The 26,368-nt window shown below is 41.3% G+C and overlaps 1 protein-coding gene across 1 annotated transcript; it reads right to left on the bottom strand.

The window, feature by feature from the left end:
• LOC118426604 (serine-rich adhesin for platelets-like) lies at window positions 1-26,194 on the bottom strand. The gene is made up of 12 exons (XM_035836095.1): window positions 26,066-26,194; window positions 23,535-23,631; window positions 22,631-22,774; window positions 21,304-21,411; window positions 20,606-20,740; window positions 19,293-19,457; window positions 18,825-18,849; window positions 16,346-18,336; window positions 16,141-16,215; window positions 9,396-9,453; window positions 7,343-7,451; window positions 1-1,838 (listed from the first exon to the last, which is right to left on the bottom strand). The coding sequence occupies exons 2-12, from the start codon at window positions 23,628-23,630 to the stop codon at window positions 1,661-1,663; spliced, it is 3,084 nt and encodes a 1,027-aa protein (XP_035691988.1). The 5' UTR covers window position 23,631; window positions 26,066-26,194; the 3' UTR covers window positions 1-1,660.
• Window positions 26,195-26,368: the final 174 nt, after the last annotated feature.

Genomic DNA, 26,368 nt, shown 5'->3' with positions numbered 1-26,368 from the left:
TATACTATTATATGTACCTTTATTGCATACAAATAAATTGACCCCAGGTCACATGTATGTATGGCTTAAGCAAAGCAGATATACAGTAAAACCTTTGTAAAAATTTTACAACGTGAAATGTTTCTACACATTGGCAAGCATCTGGTTATAATGTACTCTGTTGTACACTATCTCTCACTGGCAGGCACTCAGGTGCAATTTTAGTCATAAAATACTTAATCATACCTCGTCATAAAAATCATCCAAAAAGACAGTACTTACAACTTGCGTAGCATAAGTAGTTATCTAAATACACATAACAATAATTGCCGCCATAAACTTCGTAATTTATTTCTTGCTGGTAGCCAAGAAGGAGAATAACACAATATTGATATGCAAACAGTTTTACAACATGTTTTTAAGAATGCAATTATGTAAGGAAATCGTTTGGTCATAAAATGCAAACCTCTTTTCCATAGGCCTAACCAAGACAGAATATAGTTGCACTAATCTCACTTATCCTTCAATTAGTCTTTATGGAGGAAGGTTGACGAAAACATGATCTTTTAGCTGACATTAATGTGCATATTAAATCAGAGTGTGCGTCACATTCCACATTAAATATATGAAAAGCAGCAATATAAAAAGCATCATGACAATATAGTACAGTTATTGCATCTTAGAACTGCATACAGAGAAGTACTATGATTCAAAGTTATATAAACTGTACATAAACTTTGTACAAAAGGTTAGGAAATTTAACTTTTCATGATTATGCTTGTAGAATGTTGGCAAAAGTACACGTACAAACCATGATGTATACTAATTTAAAGACAATCCTTGCACAGACAAAGGATTGAATCACATATCTTAGTGACTTGCTTCAACCTACCATACTTCTTCCTCCATCCAGGCAAATGGAAAAAGATCTAATCTATTGTAACATGTTCATTCTTCTAATGCTGCTTATAAAGTAGCATTGGGAAGACATTAAGATCTGTCTATAGTTGGTATACAAAATGGCTAACTTATCAAAAAGGCGAATATGTACATAGCAAAAAGAGATTAACTTGATGACTTTCGTTTGCATCTGTAAAATTCTGTTCTGCCCTTTGATATGTTACATCCAAGTAAAAATGAGAAACTGGCTATATTGCTAATTTAAATTAACAAAGTTAACAAATTATTGGTGTCACGACTTAATACATAATTATTTATGACAACTTCTACATGTATAAGGCCTAGGAAAAAATGTTGTTTTAACTGTTACCCAACCGAGCCTAGGAAAAGTACTGCATGTATAGCTTTCTTTTTGGTTGGCCGCTAGCAAAGGGCACACAATTTTCCATCTGACAAATTGGTCACGGAACTCAAAACAGGCTTCCGGTATTTCACACACTACTTAACAGTTTAATGCTTTGATTTGATGTAAGAATGCGTATAGTAGTAATTTTTTTCTTCTTTGTTCAATGTCTTATGCTTGTACATATGATTTCAGTTTTACAGTGTTAATCTGTACTTGGATCATTTTTGCCAAAATGTAAAAGAAAAGAAAAAAGAGAAACCCAACCTACATGACTTTGTGTACAGACATTATTTTTTCATGGTCGTAGCTGGAAACATAACATTTTCCTCTAGGCCTAAGAAGTCTAACACATTAACATGAGCGCAGAATAAGGCATTAGAAGAAAGTGATGTGATGGTCCTTAAGGAGTTTCTTCCGTGCCCTGTTCTCCAGGTTGAAGAGGGGGTCATGCGGGGAGGGTACCCCCTGCTGACCCCCCCTCCCCAGGCCTCGCAGCTGGAAGAACGTCTCCTGAGACAGACTTCGGCTCCCGTACACGCCTGCAGACTGGCTTCTGTAACAATGGAACAACAATGATATAGTTGTAACGTCTTTTATATCATAACCTGGTCATGATAACATTTGATACGGATGACAATTTGGGATATCACATTACGGCTTCTGCTTGTATCATACGGGCTTGAATGGACTAATTTGAACAAACTTTGAGTGCACTGAGTGTCCCACTGTCGAAAATTCAAATACGGATTTGGGTGTTGGAAGTGATGTTGTTATCAGTCCAGTCTTCCTTAAAAGTATGCAATTGACCCTGTGGCTGTGGCATACTTTTTATCATGGATGAATGAATGGTTATCATAACACATCATTCATGTTTTATTCATCAACATATTTTGATCAATTGATCAATTAATTGATTACTTAATTCATTCCTTTACTCAAATTTTGAACTATGACCCATGGTCTGTGCAAGCAACCCTGCTGTTATGCAATAATAGATCAAGTTCTGGAGGTTTGAGCCCTACTTGGAGGTTTTGGGGTTACATTCAACCTTTGGATGTGGACGTAAAGCAGGCAGCCCCATGAATGGAGAAGCTCCAGTCATAAAACCTCTGCATGTAAAAGAACCCAGCACACTTATCACGAGTATAGGGTGACCCAGTGTGCGTGGCTGAAAACATGAGTTGTTGCAAAGCCATGATACACTTCCACTATTAGTAACATGAAAAAGTATAATGTTTCACTTCAGTTGAGGATAATCGCTTTATTTTTACCTGACCTGTAGCACGACAAGTGGTTATCAACCCGACGCACAACACCATAACGGGGATTATGAGCGGAACACAATGGACGATCACCTATGGGATGAACCATTGTAAACTATACACTCTAGTGTAAGCCTGGTGACATACAGTACGTTATCATTGGTAGCAACCCCAGCAGGGAAATACAGACAATAGGACAAAACAATGTCTGTAGGGAGTGTTATATTGACTGCTATGACAATCCCAGCTTACAAAGTCTAGACCTAATACTTCCTCCAGGTAATTCTGATACTGTAAAGCTCATTGATGTTTTGGCAGGGGATTTTGAGGGACGTCACGCATATTTTAGGAACGACGCCGCAATTGTCGCTAAAAGGGCGACAGATTTCCTGTGTTTTGTGGACCGCTATCATTGTCGTACTAACGATTATCTTCCACGCGGGTGAATCTTTTAACGACGGGAAATCAGATAACGTTTGTTAAAACACCGCGCCTCCTGTTCTCCCTAGGGGACGCATCTGGTTACGTTTCAAGGGTGTTTGATGCCGGGGAAGGTCATAATTACGTCCTTGTGGATTTCAATTAATGCGGTTACACGGCTGCCCGTCGTTACAACGAGGCCGGCAGACACGGCACACGCATCCCGATCGGAAAATGATCCCTCGCCGAATCGCTCCAATTTCAACGAGAATATAAAGTGGTATCCAAGCTGGCTTAGTCGTACTGATTAGGACATCCTGTTCAGATTTTCGATTGAACGGTAGTCTGTGTGGCAATGTAAATTTATTGGGACGTCGCCACTGACATTAACAGTGAAGAGAGGATTTTCGACAGCCAACATGTGCGACATTGCACAGACGTACGCTCACATGCATGCTGAACATCACACGGAAAATACAACGTCCATTTTAATTGCGGGATCCAAACACCAACTTGACAACTAGGACCTGGATCCCTTCAAATTAACGAGCTTAGAAGTAATCTGGCATTTACAATTTAGTAGCAGAACCTGGAGAAGCTAATCACAAAGATGGGTAATCTAAGGACAGTGGTTCAGGCAAATGGCAAAATAAACGTGACTTAACAAGAACTCTTTTTATGCCAGATGTGCAAAGCCTCCCAACCTTTCTATTAAGATGTCTTTGAGAATATAATGTTGGTTGAAGCAATGTCAACTTCTACTTTTACTCAAGCAGTCTTTAACAAAATATGAATTCAAAGATACATATAAGATGTAAGATGTAACTATAAGTGTCCTCAAGATGACCCTATATTTAATGATTGAAACAAAGTACTAAGTTACCAAAGCTAGGCTTACTCCAAGCCAAGGGAGTCACAACTTTAGATTATATCATTTGGTTGTAAGTCTTATGAAAAAGCACATTTTGAAGGTCAAGTTTGAGTCTACAAGCTCAAGTTGCAAAGTTATTAACACTACTTACTACAAAAATGCACCACAACTTAAAATCATATCCACATCATAATATTGCTAATTTAAAGTCAGAATAAACAAATCACAGGACAGGTTAACTGTTCAATGTTTATCCTCTTTTTAACGATTATGTTTCAAATATAGATTTATTGCGCTGAATCTAAAACCTTTTAAGCCTAGTCACAAGTTGTCCTGGTTTTTGTAACATGAAGATGAGGAGGGAAGTTTGTGACTCCCCTGATAGGAATGATGCCCCCCTCCCATGGGACACAATCATCATCATTAGTCATCTTCTTGTGAGATGGAGCTGTTTGTTATTCATAACAGATCTAGAAAGAAGTTTGTGTCCCTCTAGATTTGTTTCTGTTTCTATGAGCTTCTTTAGTGTTGTTGTCAATTTTTCTCTTTGTGTCAGGGGTCTAGAACGGGAGATTTCCGGCTGGTTCGCTGCTCCGTGCCACATGACCCCTCTAGCTCTGTCCTGCCACCTGCTACATTGTGTAACCATACATTACAGGGTGTCTTCTAATTAACCAGTAAGTAACCAACCCACCGGTCCTTGGCCTTATTTGTTTGAAACGGACAGAAAGAAGAGGAGGGAGGAGAGGAAGAAACACAGACAAAACAATGTTTCCCTTTTGTGAAGGTAAATATATAAATCAGAAACATTATCCTAGCTTTACCTCTTGACAAAATACAGGTAAAAAAAACAAGCATACTTTTTTCTTACAGTACTTCACGGTGGTCAAAAAGGCCCTCAAAAATCCTCACTCGCAAATCATGCATATGGATGAGGAAATCAATGTCAATCATCCATTTCACTACTGGTAACAATAGCTGATTGGTTTACGCCGTTGTAGGCGGGGATTACATTTGTTTTGGTCGCTCCAAGTGGAGCTATTTTTTGACGCGAACTTGCTCCTTTGATATGCGCGTCTTTTCTCCGCCCCCATTGTTCTCCACTTACCAAGTTAACAATACCTGAGCTTTTCTGTCGGTCATTCTCACGCTGGAGCTCGGCATTGAAACCACCGTTTTAATTCTTTCTGAGCTATATATTTGTCTATATATATTACCCAACATGCTTAAACTAAACCTAAGGTGAGCAAAGATCGAAGGAGTTACCGTCACTCCAGGGTCACCGCTTGGGACGGAGCAGTGGGCGTCGTTTACAGAGTCAACCCGGAAAATTATCCGTGCCTTTTTTACACACACACACACATACAAAAAGTTGAGTGATAGAAATCCAGTAGTTTTCGGCGAAGATGAGTATCTATATCTAGAACATGAAAGCTCACCATACTAGTATACTTAGACCCAAACGTAACGAACCCCTTGATATATTGCGTCTTTGACCAAAGTCCCGGCGTGTCTGTTCCTGTCCTGTATACACAACGACTCAATTTAAATATAAGACAATAATTGCAACCTACGTTTTTTGATAAACGTGTTCTCTCAAATAACAAACTCCTTATATTCTCGTCATTCTGTAAATGAACTAGGTCCATACCAGCGCTTGACGTGGCGAATGTATTGATATCGGTAATACGCTGGGCATTACATTACATGGTAAACTTCAAACTGGCGTCCTTTGCCCCGCAATTTTCTTTGTGTAAATTATACCTTATACTATAGAATGGATTTGAAGTAGTAATAAAACGCATGGTAACACGGACGAAAGCATAGCAACCGCAACACCATGAAAATTCACCCAACTTACCGTGCCATCGTCATTGCCGGGCGCAGCTGCAAGATTCAACGGGGGCGGCGTAGAGCCCGCCCGCCCGTAATATAAACACAACCCGGCCTTTCCTACAGAAGTCTAATATTCTCTCCCTCTCTCTCTCTCTCACTCCACACGCACACATAGACATACACACACACACAATTGAACTACAGAACACCAGTTTAGTTTCTTGGTGAAGTGAAATTCATATTTTGAACATTTGCACGGAAGCTTACCGCACACGGAGAACGCAATGCACACTGACCTCACGACAAAGTGCGTCTTCAAATCAAGATTCACGAACCGGCGTGTCTAGTCCTGTCCTACAAAATAACTAAAAAAAATGAAGAAAAAACTTCGTTCTCCGCTATTTGTAGAAACAATTTTATATTCCCGTGAATTTTGTAACAGAATCTGCAGTTCGCAATTCACTAAGCTTTGTAACATTACACACCCAAGCGTTTGATGTGCTATCGGCTTGCATACACTAGACGAAAAAACTCAACTTTTGGCACCCTTGGTAGAAAAATGAAAACGGTTCATTACTACAAAGAAAAAGATTTAGACTTAACTATCAAAGAAGCACAGTAGTAGATCAAACTTTTGTGAAGTAGGGGTCAGATATGTAGTGTTGTTACCTGACAGCGGAACCGGATGAAACCGGTTTTCTCTTTTGTTTACAAAAGTCGAAAAGACGCCATTTTACTATTTGGGACCTCGTTCAAAATTTCTAAAATAATCTTAACTATGGGAGAAAGTGCAGCTGCGAAAGTGCACTAAAGATCTTGTAGAATTAATGGTAGCTTCTTGCAGACACAACAAACTGTACAAATAATTTGCTACAGCCAATTCTCTCTCAAATTTCGCGCCCGGGACGACAACAATTGGGCCACGCCAGCTCATTTCCATATCACTGCCGCCCCAGGTAAGTTGTTGTTGTAAGAACGTACGGAGGCAAGAACAAACCGCTCTGATGTTCGCCGACAACCTAATTATAAGTCAAGAGCATAGCCATTCTTCCACGTGAAAATCTGAACAAAACGTACAATTCGTATTTGAGCCATATCTACCGGTAGTTAACACTTAAGCTGACCAAAAAAACTCCATCGTGAAGAAAAAACTATCGCCGCCATCTTGGAGAAAAATCAATCGATTCTCTTCCATCGCTGTGGAACTATGGGACAAAACGTAGTGAAAATGTGACAAAATTAGCTAAAATGTCGTAGACACTTAAAACTGCATAAGGTGAAATATTCTTAGAGGTCCTAAAGTCTAAAGCATAGGTCAAAGCTTTGCCTGGTGCGTAAAATAGAGCATTAAATTCAAAGTTCAAAGTTCAGTGACCCAAAACGACCTCCAAAACGCACATGGAACAGCGGGCGATTTGAAGCGTTTTGCACAGGGTCATCCCAAATAATTGAGATATTTTGAAGGCGAACTAATGTAATTTTCGTGTGCATATATTTTTTTCCTGATGTGATAATTATATCCCGCGTTATGTTGGATGAAATTTGTGTTGTTTTTTTTCACACCGCCACGGCTCGCGCGGGCCCGCTTGTGGGCGGAGCACTTTGGCCTGGCAACGCGGATAATACCCTAGCAACGTGACCACCGTGACTTGAGGGATTGTTACTGACCTGACTAGGACATCATTGAGCGTGTCGGACTGTTGGAACTCCTGGTGGATGAACTGTGACGTGTTACAGAACTGCACGTCAGGTGCCAGCACTGGTTCCTGTAGGTTACCTGGGAAGGGGGAGGGGGGCAAGAGTCAGGAACTACAGACATGTAAATCTGTGTTACAGAACAGCACGTCAGGTGCCAGCACTGGCTCTTGTAGGTTACCTGGGAAAGGGGAGGGGGGCAAAAGTCAAAAACTACAGACATGTAAATCTGTGTTACAGAACAGCACGTCAGGTGCCAGCACTGGTTCCTGTAGATTACCTGGGAAGGGGGAGGGGGACAACAGTCAGAGTCAGAAACTACAGACATGTAAATCTGTATTACAGAACAGCACGTCAGGCGCCAGCACTGGTTCCTGTAGGTTACCTGGGAAGGGGGAGGGCAAAACTACCGAAGTCACGGGTTCCTCTCTCAGCACTCGGTGTCTAGTGCGGAAAGGGCCTTCCGCACTAGAAGTCTAGTGCCAAAGTTACGTCCGCACTAGGTGTCCAGCGGTGAGTCGACTTCAGCACTGAAAACCCTGATTCACCACTAGAAACCGAGTGCTGAGACTACCTTCCGCACTAGAAAACGAGTGACGACAAATATTCCGCACTAGAAAACGAGTGACGACAAACATTCCGCACAGGAAAACCAGTGACGACAATTATTCCGCACTTGAAACTGAGTGCTGACAGCCAGCCTCCATTACGTTATTTACAGTTCCGGGCAGTTAAAGGTGGTACACATATATAAAAGAAGTGTAACAAAACGTTCACCTTGAGCCTGAGAAAGCTGCGTATGGGAGGAAATATCCGTGTCGGGTTTTCAAAGAACGGTACATATCAATTATCTTTCTTATTTAGACATTAATTTTTTTCGTGACCAAAGTAGAACTGTCTAAACTGTCTGTATCCGCCACGCAATGATGCATGCGAACGATTGATTGAAAGTAGTCTGCAACTCAAACACGACAAAGGGAGCTGTAACGTTAATGTATTTTGGCAGTTTATCTTCGTGAAATTTAGAAAAAGGGAACGAAGCTGACACACTGTTGACATGAGGTCATCATAAGTACATAACACTTATACATGTAGGATGTAGCGTATGCACTGGAATTCCTGTGCGGAAGTTTCTTCCGCACTGGGCCCCGAGTGCCGACGCCATTTTCTCCACGTATTCCGCACTGGGCGCCCTGTGCGGAACCCGTGACTTCGGTATACTTGCAGGGGGAGGGGGGCAAGACTCAGAGTCAGATACTACAGACATGTAAATCTGTATTACAGAACAGCACGTCAGGCGCCAGCACTGGTTCCTGTAGATTACCTGGGAAGGGGGAGGGGGGCAACAGTCAGAGTCAGAAACTACAGACATGTAAATCTGTATTACAGAACAGCACGTCAGGCGCCAGCACTGGTTCCTGTAGATACCTGGGAAGGGGGAGGGGGGCAACAGTCAGAGTCAGAAACTACAGACATGTAAATCTGTGTTACAGAACAGCACGTCAGGCGCCAGCACTGGTTCCTGTAGATTAACTGGGAAGGGGGAGGGGGGGGCAAGAGTCAGGAACTTATTATACAGACTCAGGTATCAAGCTTTGGTTAGTGATTCTTATAATACTGTATACAGTTCATGAAAGTCTTGAATCTTACCAGTGAGCTATCACAAATATCAAATTTACCATTCCTTAAAAAGTTAACTACAAAAAGTAGGCAACAGGGGCCGTGGTACACCAAGAAAAACTTGGATGAAATGTGTTAGGAGGGACATCAAGGTGTACTGTCAAACAGGGGTGAACTCGCTGGACAGATCTAGAGCCGTATGGAAGCGGGGTGTGAAGACTAGCCGACTGCTGCCTACTCCTACGTCAGGGACCCCAGCAGCAGTATAATAAAAAAATGTATACTACTACTTCTGCTATATATAGCTAGCATACATTGTTGAGAAGAATACATGTATACAACTGATAGTGATACAGCATTTTTAGCTGAATAAAAACAAAATTTTAATGGTTAAGCAAAGGCCTACCTTTCAGCAATCTGTCAAATCCATCAAAGTGAAGAAAGTTATATCCCTCCTCTGCAGCCTGGAATAGACACACAAGTAAACTTGTTATCTTTGTTAGAAGGTTAGTAATAATATGTTATCGGTACTGGCATCGGTAGCGTTTACGCGTGTATATAGATAATGCATGTCTGTGGTATTCAGGTATTCCACCGGACACACATTCAAATATCATCAAGAATGATCCTTTATAACACATTCAAAGCAGACAGCTAGGACTCATAGTAGTAGGCCCAACTTCTCACTGCTACACCCTCAATTTAACACCTACAAAGGACTTAAAAATCAACAGCACAGCATGTCTAGGAACAAAAATATATCTGCTGCAGTACCAAGATGAACCAACATGAGGCCCTAATTTTCCACTTCACTAATAACACACTATAACCACCTAACCAGCCACTTAACGCTACTGCAATCCCTCCAGTGGTCTCAAGACATATCCCAATTCATCTTTAGAACCAAAACAGTACCCAAACTAGAGTTCGGCGACCTCATACCTCCATGAAAATTTAGAGCTTTCGTAAATTTCATGCAATTGACTAGCACATTAACATAATTTATGCATGGTATTGTTCATCATTGACTAACGTACACATGTCACAATTACAAAATTCCCATTATTAATCATAAAGCGTTTTTGCAATTTTTACATAAATTATGCAAATAAGTTCCTCATTACCATATTTGGTATCTGCTTATATTCCACCTATCATAGTTAACATGTGTTACATTTATTGAAGTCCAGTTATTGAAAACAATGGAATTATACAATTTCCTCATTAATCATGCAAATTAAGTCCTCATTTGCATAAAGTGTATATCATTATGAACATATTTGCCTAAGGTACCCGCATGCCTAGTATGATGCCAATCCATCAATCCTTTCTGCAGTTATCCTCTTTAGAATGTCTTGACAAAAACGCCCCTGCAGTTCCGCAATTAAATGTTAGGGGGCTGAAACCTGCCCCACTTTGTCATGACACTGCAAGCTATCTACCAGCCAAATGTCAAGACCATATCACATCCAGGACAAGAGATACATTGAAAAAACTGCCATGATATAATATCCTCATTAATTATGCAAATGTTCTCCTATTTTGCATAATTAGTATTTAATCTTGTACAAAATTGTCTAAGGTACCTACATTGTTTGTACATACCAAAAATGATGAAAATCCGTTGTTCCCTTCTTGAGTTATCCTCGTCAGAAGTTTTTGACAAAAATGCCCCTGCTATTCCCAAACTAGACGCTAGGGGGCCCAAACTTACGTAATTTTTTCCTGAGCACAAGAGCTATCTAATACTTAAAAATCTTGACCATAGCATGTTCAGAACACCGAGATAGCAAAACCGGAAGTTGCGCTGCAGTACCAAGGCCACACACCAGGGGGCCCAAAATTGACCTTGACCTTCGTCTTCCCAACCCCTACCTACATACCAAATATCATCGTAGTCCATCAAGAGGTTCTCAAGTTATGATGACCACAAATATGCGGACACACAGACACACACACACACAAACACACACACAAACACACACACACACAGACACACTCAAAACTATACCTCCATTTTTTCATGGAGGTAAAAACAATACTTCCGTAAGGCTGAATCTACATTACATGAAGACAGTTTGAGGGGAAGTCTGCACTTTGGTACACACAGTTTCTGGGAGTGCCTCTCAAACAGTGTCAAACTGGGGTCACTGTGTGTGCATCTGTGTTGAGTCTATGTCATGATGAGAGGTAATGAGGTGTGCTGGTGTGTTTAGGGGGTGCAGCGCATCAGAATTTACCTCTGACCTCACCACAACGGAAACAAGTTGGACCCACTCCTTTCACTTTCACACATTCACACAACGCAAAAGATTGCCGGGTGTGCAAAAAAGTTCAGCCTTGTTTTTATCTGTTTAAATCCAAGAAACAACAAATTAAGTTGGTGTGACTGATCATAACAATGTTGAAGGTTTGTGGTTGACCTGTCTGACATGTTGACATTTTTTACCAGGCAGGTTTGATGCCCCGCAGGCATAACGATGACTGAGAGACACAACTGCTTTTGTCTGTTAATTGTCTACTCACTCCTTAGATGTATACAAATAAAGAAGTCCCTCTACCCTTTGTACTGGCAGATCCGTTTTGGTTCTTTATTTTAACTTGAGAGGACAAGTGCAGGGTAATAAGCCTTGTGAGATGTCCTTGGGCTTGGCTGGAGAAGGCAAATCATGACATGACAAAGTCAGATCGATCTAATCCTTTCATGTATCCTAGGCCTGCCAAAATTGTCATCGCTGAACTACACAAGCAGTCAAGATTTCCTTTTCCCTGCACCCGATGCCATACTGCCAAGGATTACGCCGATTGCGAAGTGATGAATCGGATATATAACAAAGTTTGACTTTTCACTCCACGCCATGAGAAGAACCTGTGACATCATTCATAGCGCAGGCACGCGCAGTAGATCCCAATTCTACTGCGCGTGCGCAGCGATCACATGTTCACAACTGGCCAATCAGCGCTGTACACCTGGCGTATCTGTGATCTCAGCCAGGTAGAAACAAGCCACCGCCATACTTTTCACTCTAATGGACGCCAGCTTACAGTGTGTGAAAAATTTCCCGTGTGACGCGTTGTAACTGCTGCTGCAGACTTCCAACAGGAACGGGTGTTAGCAGTTTGTCTCCAAACTACTCTCATGTCCCAAAGAAACATACAGGTAATCTTATGTTTATATTTTTCAGCTGCAAAATCCACCTGGTACGTTCTTATTCTGGACGGTAGGTTTATTTCTATTTTTAAATTGGGGTGGGGCTTTCTGCCCTTATTCCCGTGGTATCTTTGCTCAAAATTCACTATTTTTTGGGCATTGGATCAGTCAACGTTACATGGACGCCATAATCACACACGGTAACAGTTAAACACCTTAAGTTTATAATTGTATAGTAGCAGATTCCAATCTTTAAAATGATGCCATAAATGCGTGAAAAAAGATCATATTTTGGGTTGACAATGGACACAGAAGGCCATTGATATTTTCAGAGTGTTGATTTTCAAAAAGCACAATAAGATTTTATCAATTTAGAGGTTTCTAGTGTCAAAATATAATCTATAATATATTGTGCAGCCTGAGATGATGAGCTAATTTTACAGACGAGCTCTCAAAAAACTTTGTTTTCGGCACTTTAAACAATTTATGAACAAAACCCTATTTTGTTCATTTTATGGGTGTTAATATGTGTTCTAATTGGCGGTAATGTCTATAGAAAATATGATGAGTACTAGCAGCTATCTAATGATCTTAATGATATGTCAGTAATTATAAATGATATACAACAATTTTCATTGATTACTTGCTTCAAGTTCCAAGTAGAAAATGCTTGTTTCATGTAGCTTTGCTGAATTTGAAAGCACCATTGGCATAAGTTGAATAAAAAGAACCTACCTGCTTATCATCTTCTTTCCCTTGGACAGAAGTGCCATGGACACATGCAGTTTACATGTCAATTTGTTAATTTCCGGGGGGTCTGTTTATTTGGGGGGTGGGGGTGGTGGTGTCCGTTTATTAGATTTTGGAGATTTGTCCGAGGGGCATGTTTATTCAGGGGGGTATGTTAATTTGGGACATAAGAGTACTATCATATAATATAAAAACCAGATCAGTTTTAGAATAATGAAGACAACCATGTGCTCTGTCCGTAGATTTGTGAATCTGCCGCCAGCTAGGGTAGAGGGGACTTGCAGAGACTTGCGGGGACTATCATTTCCCTCTGTGTAAGAACTGGATAACAACTATCACCAAACACAAGCACTAAAGGACCATCAAATCATCACCCTGCAGGATCCGATGACGTGCAGCAGCAGACACCCGGGCAAAGTAATGTCAGCACACCGACCAGCGCATGAGGACCAGCGCACTGCCAACCCGCAGCACCAAGCTTGAGTTCCGAGAATGCGTCATTCGCACCCTGAAAGACCAGTCCACGACCCACAGGAGTTCAGTAAAGTCAAGGTGAAGTTCAATGCAAAGCTGATCTACAAACATTACTGCAGAAAAGCAAGGGTACAACTGAAGGTCTGAAGAAAACTGAAAGCACTGTCAGCAAAGACCCAAAGGAGAAGGAACGTTTGGATGAGACTTTAAGAACTGCAGACAAAAGACTTCAGTTCGGTGCAAATTTCTTATTAGTTAATAATAGTTTATTGCAAATTCTTGCCCGACGGCTAATTAGTAGTGGTGAGGTAATGGTGCAGAGATTGTTGTGCTCAGGCAGCAGCTAGGGGACAAGCTAAATCTTTACGGCACAGAAGTGAAATTCTTAAAAGTCTTTGCAATGGAAGGATCTTTAAGACGTCTAATCAAGGGTGAGTGTGGCATTAGTGTTCCACAGCCCCCAGTAGAAAGCCTGCCGACACGCATCTTTTGCAGACCAGATAAGTTACTTTGGGGTCCGAATCAACCTAAGATCATCATCACTGGGGGGCAGTGTGTAGCATTAGATACCACAGAAACCAGTATCAGTGGGTTGTTTGAGGCACTCTGGAGGCCACAATTATCAGGGACACATGAGGTGAGGGTGGTTAGAGGGGATGGAGCTACAGAGGGTGGGGATGGGGCTTCAGGCGGTGGGGCTACATGGGGAGAGTGTATCCAGCGTCCCCCTCTCCACTCTCTCATGGTAGATGTGAGCAGTAACAGCCCTGTACTGACGTTTGGGAAGAAGGGCAGCGACCTGGAGGAGTTTAAAACTCCTACAGATATAGCAGTCTGGAAGGACAGGGTGTTTGTGGCTGATACTGGGAACAAATGGGTTCAGGTGTTTGATCACAGTGGAAGGTTGTACAACATAGACCCAAATGCAAACAAAAGTGGGGCACGTTGCAGTTCAGACTGATGGCACCATAGTGGTGAGGTCTGGGCTGGAAGTCGAGAAGTTTTCACTATATGGAGATCTGATAAACAGATTTTCTCTGGGTAAATATTGCACAGACCCCCAGGGCCTGGCAGTACAGAGTGATGGGAGGGTTGTTGTAGCTGATGCGGGGAAACACAGCATCTTCCAATTTGAGGCGAATGGGACACTGGTGAAACAGGTGGGAGGGCAGGGGAAGGGGGAGGGGCAGTTTAATGAGCCACGTTTTGTCTGTGTGGATAAAGAAGACAACATCATTGTGACCGATCACGTCAACAGCCGTGTACAGGTGTTTGACAAGAATCTGAACTTTATGTACAAGTTTGGTCAGTATGGCCCACGAAAACAGGACATGTTTGGCCCTACAGGGGTGTCAGCTGACAGCAGGGGGAACATAGTTCTGGCAAACATCGGGGGGGACACTGCTGGTAATAGATGGGGTAACAAGCTTCAGGTGTTCCGCCTAGATGGTACTTATGTGTCCACCATTAGCATGGACACTGTCAGTCATAAAGACAAACTGAACCGTCCATGTGGGGTGGCTGTGACAGAGGATGGACATGTGTTTGTAGCTGATGCAGGTGACCACTGTATCAGGAAGTACAGATACATGTGAGACAGGTTTTCCATGTAAACAGTTGCTGAACTGATTCCATTGTCATTTAATATTTAGTAAAAGTTTCTAAGACAGAACATAATCATGTTAGAATGTAATGTTAGATAAGTGCATAATCAATAAGATTACGTTGTCGACTTAGGGTAATAACAGATAAGATATGTATACTGAAGTGGTCTGGTCCTCACATGTTTAATCATTGAGGCCTTTCTACAGTTTTTACAGTGAAACCATTAGTATAGCTTGTGAAACCAAGTACAACAGCTAACATGTTGAGAAACCAGAATCTGTTCCTCATGTTTTAGTTCATTACACATATTGAAGGATGATTTTTCACCATCTTTCAAGTTATAATAATCAATTGATGTACAAATTTTCCTGGGATATTTAGAAAAAATGGCTTATTTGCTATGATTGTCAGAAGATATTATACTGCAATAAACTTTTGTATCAAGCTGCAAGGTTTGTGTTTTGTTGTTTGTCTTGTGCTCCTTCATATAACAACATAAAGCTATGTAAAACCCTAACCCCACCAGAAGTAGTTTAGATTAATATTCCATTTAAGTTACTAATCCCTGTTGGCTGTCTGGTCTAGTATAACAATAAGCTCTCTGATGACACAAACCTAATGCCAATTCGCCAACACACACATCTACCTGCCTCACACACACACACACACACACACACACACACACACACAATGTTCCCTCAGCACAGTCACACACTACCCCCTCAGTACCTCAATACACACACACACACACACACAAACACATGATACCCCTCAACCTCAAGCACACACACTATATCTGCCTCTCACACACTTCCCACTCACACACATGTACAGATATACACAATAACCCCTCATCAGTACACACACACACATACACACACTTCCCCCTCAGTACACATACATGTACATACACACCACACACAAATACAAACACTTGCCCCCTCAGTACACACACACACGCGCGCGCACACACACACACACACACATTATCCCCCTTAGTACACACATACATTGTACTATCCCCCTTCCATTACATGGAAGTAACAATGGCAAAAGACTAGAGGACAAAAACACTGGAGGACATAGCAGTACCTCCTGTAGACAAAACTGCAAGAAAGTTGCAGGAGGATCAAAGGTAGGGTTAGCGACAACAACATTGGTTAGTACGTACCCCAGAGTTGGTTGAGAAGACCACCTCTTTCAGCTGTCCCTCCAAGTCACCCATCTGTGTCACTGATGTCTTCCACTACAGGCACAAAGAAAACAAACTTAAGTCAAGGTATACACAATAACCCCTACATGCTACATGTATAGAGCCTTTTTGAGGTTAAGCCATGAAACAAATCATTTCTAATAATAGAGCAACAATAACGTACCAGGCCTTGCATCGTAGGAAGATCATTTTGACAGTTCCTCTCGATCAACATGAGCAACACCATGTGTGAATGGCCTTGTATGTACAACCCAGCATTCAACAGACCAGGCAGTTTAGAGTCTGCACAAGACGTCTTCTTCCTTCTCAAGTCTTCAGCATCCTTGTCTTCTCCTTCAAGTGTATCTGAAGCATCCTGACATCCTTCTTGCAAATCATCCTCTACTGTTACAGTAGAAGTCAATTGTTGGTCACTAATTGAAGATTTTGGCACAGAAGTATGACTTGTATTGAGAGAATCCACAATGCTGGGGTCATTGAACTCACTTGACCCTATGACCTCTGAAGCAGCTTGTTCCATGACAACACCGCCATTTTGATTTTCAGGGGTCAATTCAGGAAGGGTGGGGGTAACTTCCGTTTCTCTCAGTTCTGACGCGGCCTCGTCGTTACTTGTTGCTGTCGTGTTCGCGGTTTCCGTCAGAGTTTTCTGACTTGCGATGCCGCCAGCTTCTAGCCGTCCATTGCAGATTCTTTCATAGGTGCTTTTGGACGATTGAGAAGTATTTGCATCTGTGTGTTGCGAAGAAACTGCATGCTTTAACCTTGAAACGTCATCAAGACCTTCCATACAGAGTTCTTCTGATTCATGGAGATCTTCTGATGTGTTTTCAACAGAAGAGTTTGCATCATTCTTTGCTGTATCTGTGTGTTCACTTGATGTATCCATGCCTCCTGCATTCTGAAGAAGAACAGGCTCTGAAACTACCTCAGTTCTCTTAGAATCATCATCATTCTCATCTACTGGAATAATGTCATCAGGCACTTCATTTGAATCTGTTAAATTACACTTCTCCAATTTTGGTGCAATGTCTGTAACTCCATTGGAATGGTCATTGTACTGAGACTTCTGATTGGATCCATCTTGGTTGGAATTTTCTAGATGTGAAGCTTTCAACGAATCAGATTCTTCGCTACAAACATCTGTTGGTTTCCCTGAGGTAGCATCCTGTTCTTGTGCACCTGTATTGCTGACATCATCAAGACTTGAGTGGGGTTGGTCTGGCAAGAGTTCCTGTGGCTTGTCTTCTTTACTAGCAATATGTCCACTTTCAGAGGCAGACATTTTCTCAGTATTGCCTTTTAAACTGTTACTGTCCTTTTCCAGTCCTAGAGATTCACTTCTTTTCTGACTAACAGAAGGTTGTTCTGATTCCTCCGTACTATTTGCTCTGCCATGTTCAGCATCAGACAATACCTTCTTGCTACTTCTAGAACTTTGAATTTCTTCTGTTGGGAGCACTTTAGGCAGCTGCACATCAGGTGACCTAACCTGAGCGTCGTTGCTACGACCGTTTCCAAGTTGTGCGACCGGCAAGTCATGATCCTCGACTTTCATAACCAGCACGGAGCTGTCTTCGTCGATTCCGCCGTGTTCTCTTTCGTCCGCAAGTTCAGTGGAGGACATGGAGATCTCTCCTTCGTAGCTGTCCAACGCTCCGATGTTACCGCAGCTCTTGACGCTGTTTCCTGACTGAGATGAGTCTCTTCTTGAACTTGCACTTGATGTACCTCCATCAGCCTGTAATGGTCCACTTAACGCAGAATCTGTTCCTTTGTCTGCACTCAAAACTGTTTCAGTGCTCAATGTTTCTACCAAAGACTCATTGCTTGTAGTGCTTGACTGCTTGTCTTCCTTGTCTATGAAGGAATCGGTAAGACGGAACGGCGGGGTTATGAAGCTTTGCTCGCGGGAGATCTGCCCGTCGGATTCGCGCCCGTCTCCAACTCCACGGAGACTCAAGCTCCGCGCGCTTTCCTCGGAGGCTGTTCTGTTTACTCTCCTTCCCCCTCCCCCTGGGGACTGGAAGGAAGAGACGGCCGTGTGCCTCTGCCGGGTAGGGAAGAGTTTCTGAGAGTGGTTACTGAAGGAGCGGGACTCCTTCTTGGTGAGGTACACGGACAGGATTCGCACTCCAAACGGGAGACTGAAGTCTGAAATAAGAAGAGGGAAAAGTTATCCCAACTGGTCAACTTGTGTAAATCACGTTACATAATACTTCTAGTATTCATATTTAAACCTTGAGCTAAAGAAAGTGAAGTGCAAGTGAAGAGTTACTCTTCCACTGGTTGGGACAGAGAAGACAGACTATTTATACAGTATTTACAGGTTTGTTATAGCAGGGAACTTCCGCTAGCTTTTCTTGACCAGAGGACTGCAACCTTTTCCAGTAGCTTGCATGTCTGGTGAGCGAAACAGCCAGAATCACAGTTTCTTGGTCCTGAAGCAGGGCCACTGACCACTGGATTACTTATTAAATAGCAACTGGCATTTCAGACACTTTGCATTCGTATTCAGAACAATGTTGCATGTGCTTATATTCAGTTTTCCTTCAATCATAGTACATGTATGTGTAAGAATATACCTTCCAACATCCACATGTATCTTTGTAAGTCACACAATATCATCTGTAATGACGTACCTGTTTCAACCTCGTTGGCTGGATGCTGTATAGAGAAAACACAAAATGTGGCATTAAACATTTTGAAAACATTCTGACAAACTAGAAAGGTAACACTTGTAGGCAAATGCAAAATATTTACCTTCACATGGTCCAGCCAAATAAACTACTGTTTATTTTTACTGAAACAGATTCTGTATATACATACTGTATAAGTCACCAGCCCCTCCAACTCTGTCCTGCCACTTGCTACATAATGTATCAAGCACCCAGTGTGTCTGCTACTTAACTAGTAACCATGGTGACAGCCACTTAGTCCAGGTCATTGAACTTATTTGTTTAGGAAGAAGACGGTTAAGAAGAAAAAGAGTAGAAACAGTATGTTTCCCTTCTATTAGGGGAAACATAACAACACAGTTAAAAAGTCTAGTTTACATAATTTGAAAATATCTATTTCTAGAAGGTAACAATCATTAACTTAAATCTTACATTGCTCTGGTTGGCCTTGATAAGGAGAAGTCTAGATGTCAGCTCTGGGGAAAGTTGGGTACACAAAACCTTATTATCATACAGAAGACAGCCAGCGAGGACCCCTGGCTTCCTCTGGCAGGACTGCAGGATGTGAGAAGCTCTCAGGAAGAGAACACCAGCAGACTACAGGAAACAAACAACAACTTAAATGTAACTCATTTCTATGCACAAAGCCCAATAACATACACAAATTCATGCAAAATTATGACTCTTGAAACAATTGTATATTGTTAGTGCATTTACAAATGTAAGTTTGCGGGGATTTAATTTCGCGGTAGAGGGAAATATGATTTTTCGCGGAGGTTTTAAGTTCGCGGTAGCACCATGCACTGTAGTCTCTTACTGTCATGGAAAAAACATTAAACCACCGCGAAAGTTTCTGAATTTACAGTATCCTAAACAAGGAATATTACCTTTAAAGGGTAAACTGTTCTAAACTAGACTCAATGAAATTTCAATCATCCGGTCTTAATCAAACACGATTGTTCCAGTTACGTGCAAGTGTGACATCATCAATGGGTCAAAAGTTGTTGATTTTCTCTCAATCGGGACGGGGGGCGCTACAAACTTCCAACAACCTTTGACCCAAGATTGCTGATGCCACACATGCACAAAGTCACACGTCCACAGCGACTAAGTCAGGCAGCTGGATAGTACTAATTGATTCAGCACAACTTTTTTTGACTTGGAGGACAGTGCATTTCTTCGGAAAGGAAGAAAACAAACATTTTTCCTATTTTTCCTGTCTTAGTGTTTTTGTGTGGTTGAATCTGTGGGGCCGCGTAGCACAGTGGTAGTGTATTCGGCCCGTGACCGAGAGGTCGCCGTTCCGAATCCACCTGCCGTGTTGCCGGTCTTGTGCCCTTGGGAAAGGCACTTTTTTTTACACGACTTTCCTCCCTTTAATCAAGTGAAAAATGAGTCGTCCCTCAGATAGGACGTTAAATGGAGGTCCCGTGTATGGGGAGAGCCATACCCCATGCACGTTAAAGCACATGTGCGATGGTGCGGTGTGCGTTGGTGCAAATCCTTCTGTCGGGAGTTGGTGATTCACTTCAAATCACCCAGATGGAGGCCTGGCGAACCTCTGTCTTGTATCAACCACATGGTGATTTACATCATTCACCCCATAAGGGGTGGTATAACCCGTCGTGTGCGAACATGTACAGGGTTAGCCCTTGACAATATATAGCCTACGGCTAGTTGGGCAGCCCTGGCTGTTTGTAAACAGCTGAACAAATAAATAAATAAAAAAAGAATCTGTATCTCACCTTTGGCAAAGGCACAGAAGGAATGACATCAAACATGGCAGGCACCACCCTGCTGTAGTGTTTAATATATGGCAGGTAACACTCCCATATCCTCTCCATGGCAAGTAGGAACGGCTGCTTTTCTTCTCCACATCTCTGCAGAAAAGAAAAAAAGAACTTTAAAGATGCTGAATCTCATTTAGATAAAGTATTTGAGGAACATGACTACAAACAGCACTGATTTAAGGTCACACCAATTTTATTTCTTGTTTCTCGGATTCTCCGACCCTATTTTTTCCGATAAAAAACAAAACAAAAACTTTTCAAATTGATGGCCACACATTGTGTTGACAAAATTTCACTGCCACTCCTTTCTGAAATAAATTATGGGTCTCAAATTCCAGTAGCTGCACGTGCCTATTTTGGATGGTAAGTTTATCATTTTTCTTCAAACTTTCGACTTTGGTACCCTAAATGTTGAAAGTTTAGGTTTTCCTGTCCAATCTCTCCTAGTATCCCCGACTTTTTAAAAGTTTTTTTTCCGACCGACCCGATTTTTTTCTTAAAAAATCTGAGGAACAAAAAATAAGATTGGTGTGGCCTAACGCTCAAAAATCACAATCCAGAACACGAGATACTGTACTATTCGAAAACTGGATTAGTTTAGTTATCAAACCCTTGACTTGTAACTTTGAAGCAAAATGTACAATTGGTTTTACCTTGAAAACTGCATCCAAGGAGCCATGGTAGAAGGCAAATATTCTGTACAAGCTGTCCATTTGTTTCAGCACAGCGGCATTGGGGAGGTCGGCACTGGCACCTAACGCCTGATAGAGAAACATGACACAAAATGATACACCAACATCATTCATAAAAAGGCTAAACAGTCCCTTGGAAATCCATGATAGAGGAAATATTTGGACTTTAACTTGATTGCTACTAGTAAGGCAGGGCTCTAGCCAGTGTCTGTTTTTCCGTCAATTGACGGAAATTTTCTGCGTGACAGAAAAATTTTAAAACCAATCCGTCAACCTTGACGGACAAAAATCCATGGTGGAAGCTACAGGCGGCTTGGGGACGCCGTCCACAGACGTAAAAGCCACACACTGTTTGTTTTGCTATTGTTATGATTGTTGACAATGTGTGTCGGCGCCCTTTCGCGTAGGATAATCTCATTAAAAACCCATTTTTCAAGGTCTCAGTGCAGTCTCTCTTAGTCTTACTCATGGAATAGTGTTTTCGCAACAATGGGAATTGGCTGACGGAAAAAAATTTCGAGCTGGCTAGAGCCCTGTAGTAAGGTAACATTTGCAAGTAAATGCTCAAAGTTTACCTTCACATGGTCTAGGCTATATAGCTACTGCTCTTCTTTAATATTCTTACTTGAACACATTCATATACAGTACTATATGGTGACCAGCCCCTCCAGCTCTGTCCTGCCACTTGCTACATTATGTAATCAAACAAAAAAGAGTGGCTGCTAATTCACCAGCAACAATGGTAACAACTACCTGGTTAATGTCGTTTATCAAATCAAATGAAATGAAATCAAACTTTATTTAATCAACTTGGCAGTCAATCAAACTGAATTACGTTGATTGTACGAGGAAATTATTGCATATCAATAATAACATATTAACAATTCTAACACATTGGCAATTAAAGTCAGGAGATGGGTTGAACTTATTTGTTTGGAGAAGAAGAAAAGGAAGAAGAAGAAATGGAGAAAAAACAATATGTTTCCCATCTGGGAAGGTAAACACATAAGTGATGTACCATTGGTTATAACATACAGTCAAACCTGTCTATAGCGGCCACTCAAGGGACCGGATAAATTTGGCCACTATAGACAGGTGGCCTCTGTATAGAGGTGGCAACTTGTAGATAAAATACCCAAGGGACCGACAAAAAGTGGCCACTATGGACAGGTGGCCCCTCTGTAGAGGTGGCCCCTAATACAGGTTTGACTGTACATGTACATTGTATTGTAAATGTTACAATTCTTGTACTAAACTTTTGCATAAAGAATTCAATGAAGAGCTGTACCAATGTGAATCTTCCTGTGTGCCTCACTGCAATCTTGCACTTCTGTAGGTGATAGACAGAGGGCGCTGCACCAGAGATGACCTCCAGGCAGCGTACCATCCCCATGAGCTGGCCACACAGCGCACACTGGGAGTTCAGTGGTGTCTGAAAATAAAACAAGGAATCATAGATCTTATATCTCCATGAAATATTTAAAATTTTTTAAAATTTCCTGACAAAATTAATGTATATAGTAGCACAACCACATGTCCCTTACACATTACATCATGCGCCACTTTGAAGTACATGCTATCACTGGGTTCCTGACTTTATTCAATATTGAATTTTGTGCCAACATTCACTTCCTGACAGAAATTTTGACACAGACCATTCATGCCTTAAAAAGCTGGTATCTTAATGGACAACAGCAAGTTTGCACTCGGAAATTGCACCAATTTTACAAATTTGTGCCAATTTTTTATCGCAGTCATTCTGTTACGACGTGCAATGTATTTGCATTCAAAATTTCGAAACCCAGATGAGTAGGTTATTGAAGAGTGCAGTGTTGCCGATGACCTATGTGCAGGGATTGAAAATGCATCTAGAAGAGATTTGCAATAAAATGAAGTTCACTTAACAAATAGCTGATATTTGGCACAACATAGGAAAGATATCATGAAATATGTATATTGTGCCATTTTGCACTGTTTTATGCTCATTGTCACGGTACTCCAACGACCCACTAGAAGGTCAAGGGATAGGTGAGGTGAGGTGATGCTCATTTGCCTCATTCCCCAAATTGTAAATCTTATTTTATATTAAAACAACAAATACAATTTCCAGCAGCAAATTGTCCCAGTTTGGGCTACTTTGTGAACGATCAGGCTAAATTTGGTGCAGTCCAGTGAGTCTTTAATATACTTACAGCTTTTGGATGGTAGAACATGATGGCATCAATTAGGTCATCCCCCTCCTCTACCAAAGCTTCGTGGTCGTAGACAAAGAAGGGAAGTTCCTCCATGCTGAAACAAAAGTTAGGACTTCATTTGTAACATATTCTATCTGCGCTCTACAGTGATATGGTAGTATCTTTACCTTCGGAAGAATTTCGAGACAATATTTTGAACTGTACAAAGAAAGCTGCAAAATAGGCAACTATATGCCATAAATTTCTAGGGAGAGATTATAAGAAAATGGATACTTATGTTATAGAATGCCAAAGTTTATTCCGAGAGTCAATTCATTATTATCATTACTAAAGTCCAAAAAGAGTAGCTGACTAAAATCGTGCTCCTAGCGGCTGCCTCATTTACCCCAGCCAGTGAGAGATTGTGTAAAACAGGCTACAAAAAGAGGATGTGAAAGAACATGAATGAAGCATTTCCAACTCAGGCCTCAAAATTAACTTTTTTCCCTACTGTCCCAGCATTGTCCCAAAAATAAATTTCAACTGTCCCGAAGTGAGGATGGACTGTCCCAACCCTATTTTCAGAAATTATGTATTACAACAACTGTAAGTCAGAGTACGCACGCCTGACAACCGCGGGCGGGGAGATCGGACATTCTGATGTTGATTCGTTGATTATTTTCCTATTGTCCCAAAGGTGTCCCAAAAAGATTTTTCAGTTGTCCCGGCCTAAATTTTAGTGGCCCCGGGACATCGGGACATAGTTAACTTCGAGCCCTGCAACTTGTCTGATGTCCTTGATAGTAACCATGCTTTGTGTGTTCAGACATTTGTTCAACCTTCCTGATCACTTAGACTTAAAAATGAAGGAGCTTATTAATAATATATTATTATTATTTTTTGGGCCCAACTTTTTCTTCTTTGCAGGCTTGCAATTATTTGGTGTGCCCAGAGGACGTCATACATATACAGGTACAGTCAAACATGCCCAAGACGACCACCCGGGGGACCGGAAAAAAGCGGTCGATTTGGACAGGTGGTTGCTGAGAAGAGTATCGACTCAAAACATGCCCGATGCAAAGTATAAATGGTTTCCGTTGTGTTTAATGGCAAATAGCAAGTACACTGCACGCACGCAAAGAAGCGAGGTTTTTAATCATGTCAAATACAACATGCACACTGTAAATTGTAAATTTGACCCCAAGCTTTTATCGAGCTTTTATACGATACAGTGTTTTAACAATATTTGTACACTAACGTTTTAGACAGTAAGGGAACTTTGATGCTGTCAGTTACCAAACAAGCCTTTATGCGTCGCTGTGTTCTTGATCGCTGTATCTGAAATAACTACGGTGTACCTTTCAAATTCGATGCCCGGGAGGTCCCGATAGCATACTTACCCACGGGTGAATGAACAGTACAGTTGAACAAAAGGTATGAGCTACACAGATCTTTCTTTAAAACGTATGAGGCTATATACGTTTCAGCATTCGTTCACTTTATAATGATAATTTATTTTTTAATTATAGATTTAAAAAAAAACAACTCTGTAACAACTAAATTCGGATTTTCTTAACAACGAAATTTCCTCCCATATTACAGTAGACTGCCCCATTGACCCACCCATTGCCCGCTGCCATCTTTATTCTAAACATAACATCGTAATGGCAGTCAGAATCCGACGCAAACTGGTCGATTTTGGCACAAAATCGCGCTAGTTATCATAAAAAATCGATGAAAACGTCAATTTTGAAAATGATGCGGTCGTTATGGGTCCCAATTTGGGCCAGTCGCGGTTGCGTTGGCCAGGTGGTCGTTGAAAAAAGGCCGCTTAATGCTTACGTCAATGGGAAAAAAAATCGGGACCGAGAAAAAGCGGTCAAAATGGCCAGGTGGTCGCTGACTGTACTATAGTAATCATATCAGCATGGCCTAGTCGATTACAAAAAAAAGACCCCTTTTACTAAAAGTTTTAGTGCAAAACCAGAAGTTTTGTGAAATTAAATCCAAAAAATAAGGTTGCTATTCATTCCCTTGGGTCACAAGATTAGGACTGACGTCATCATCTAAGTGAACATGTGGGCGACATAATTATTCCCTGGAGACTAAACAAAAACAATAGAAAACAAAACAAAGGAGTGCAAATCACACAAATGACGATCAAGTGACGTCATAGGACATGGGTAACCATACGCTGTCTGTGGAGATGTAGTGATAGGAATAACATGGAAAAACTATTATATAATAATTTTTTCATGATAAATCATTTCCGTAGCAGAACTAGCTACCATACATCCTTAGGTCACTGACGACATTTTTTTATAATTTCCCTTATAACCAAGCACATTATATAAAATTTGTATGTTTTTTTCTACAACTTTATAGCTATTAAAGGCGCCGTCTTCCAAGGTTGCTACATGAACCACAAGTTGCCCACAAGTGTTTGTTTTCCTTGAAAAAAAGGGGGAGTGACTAAGGGTTCGAAGTTCGTGCCCAAAATATCTTAACAAAACACAACAATGCGACATTGAAGGGTTACATGTACTTACCTGATTGTCTTTTATCTCTAAAAAGTTCTTTAAAGTAAGCTTGGGTACAGCTACATTTCGTATAATTGAAATCAGTGGATGAAAAGCTGGAAAAAACAAAATTTGCTTTGCCCCGACGCCATCTTGTTCACCTTTGACCTGCAACATCTTTTGGTTTTGCAAAATATTTTTTCGAGCAAAGCTGAGAGAAAGGCCCAAAACGTTCATTTTATGCCCTTAATTATAATAAAATTTTACATTTAGGAATTATTATGAGAATTTTGGCGTTTGAAGAGAAAAATATGCCACGATTCTATCCTCAGA

The sequence above is a fragment of the Branchiostoma floridae genome, chromosome 11, assembly GCF_000003815.2.
Source record: "Branchiostoma floridae strain S238N-H82 chromosome 11, Bfl_VNyyK, whole genome shotgun sequence".
In the NCBI taxonomy this organism is placed as follows: Eukaryota; Metazoa; Chordata; class Leptocardii; order Amphioxiformes; family Branchiostomatidae; genus Branchiostoma; species Branchiostoma floridae.
The sequence above is the reverse complement of the archived record's forward strand: the minus strand, read 5'-3'. Positions and strand labels throughout refer to the sequence as shown.

Excerpts from the sequence above, each read along its gene's own strand:
- LOC118426604 (XM_035836095.1), bottom strand. The coding sequence starts at position 23,630 with ATGGAGGAACTTCCCTTCTTTGTCTACGACCACGAAGCTTTGGTAGAG. Across the intron at positions 20,741-21,303 it reads CCTTGGATGCAGTTTTCAAG|AGATGTGGAGAAGAAAAGCA; the intron begins GTAAAACCAATT and ends TCTTTTCTGCAG. Across the intron at positions 18,337-18,824 it reads AGCCAACGAGGTTGAAACAG|ACTTCAGTCTCCCGTTTGGA; the intron begins GTACGTCATTAC and ends TTCTTATTTCAG.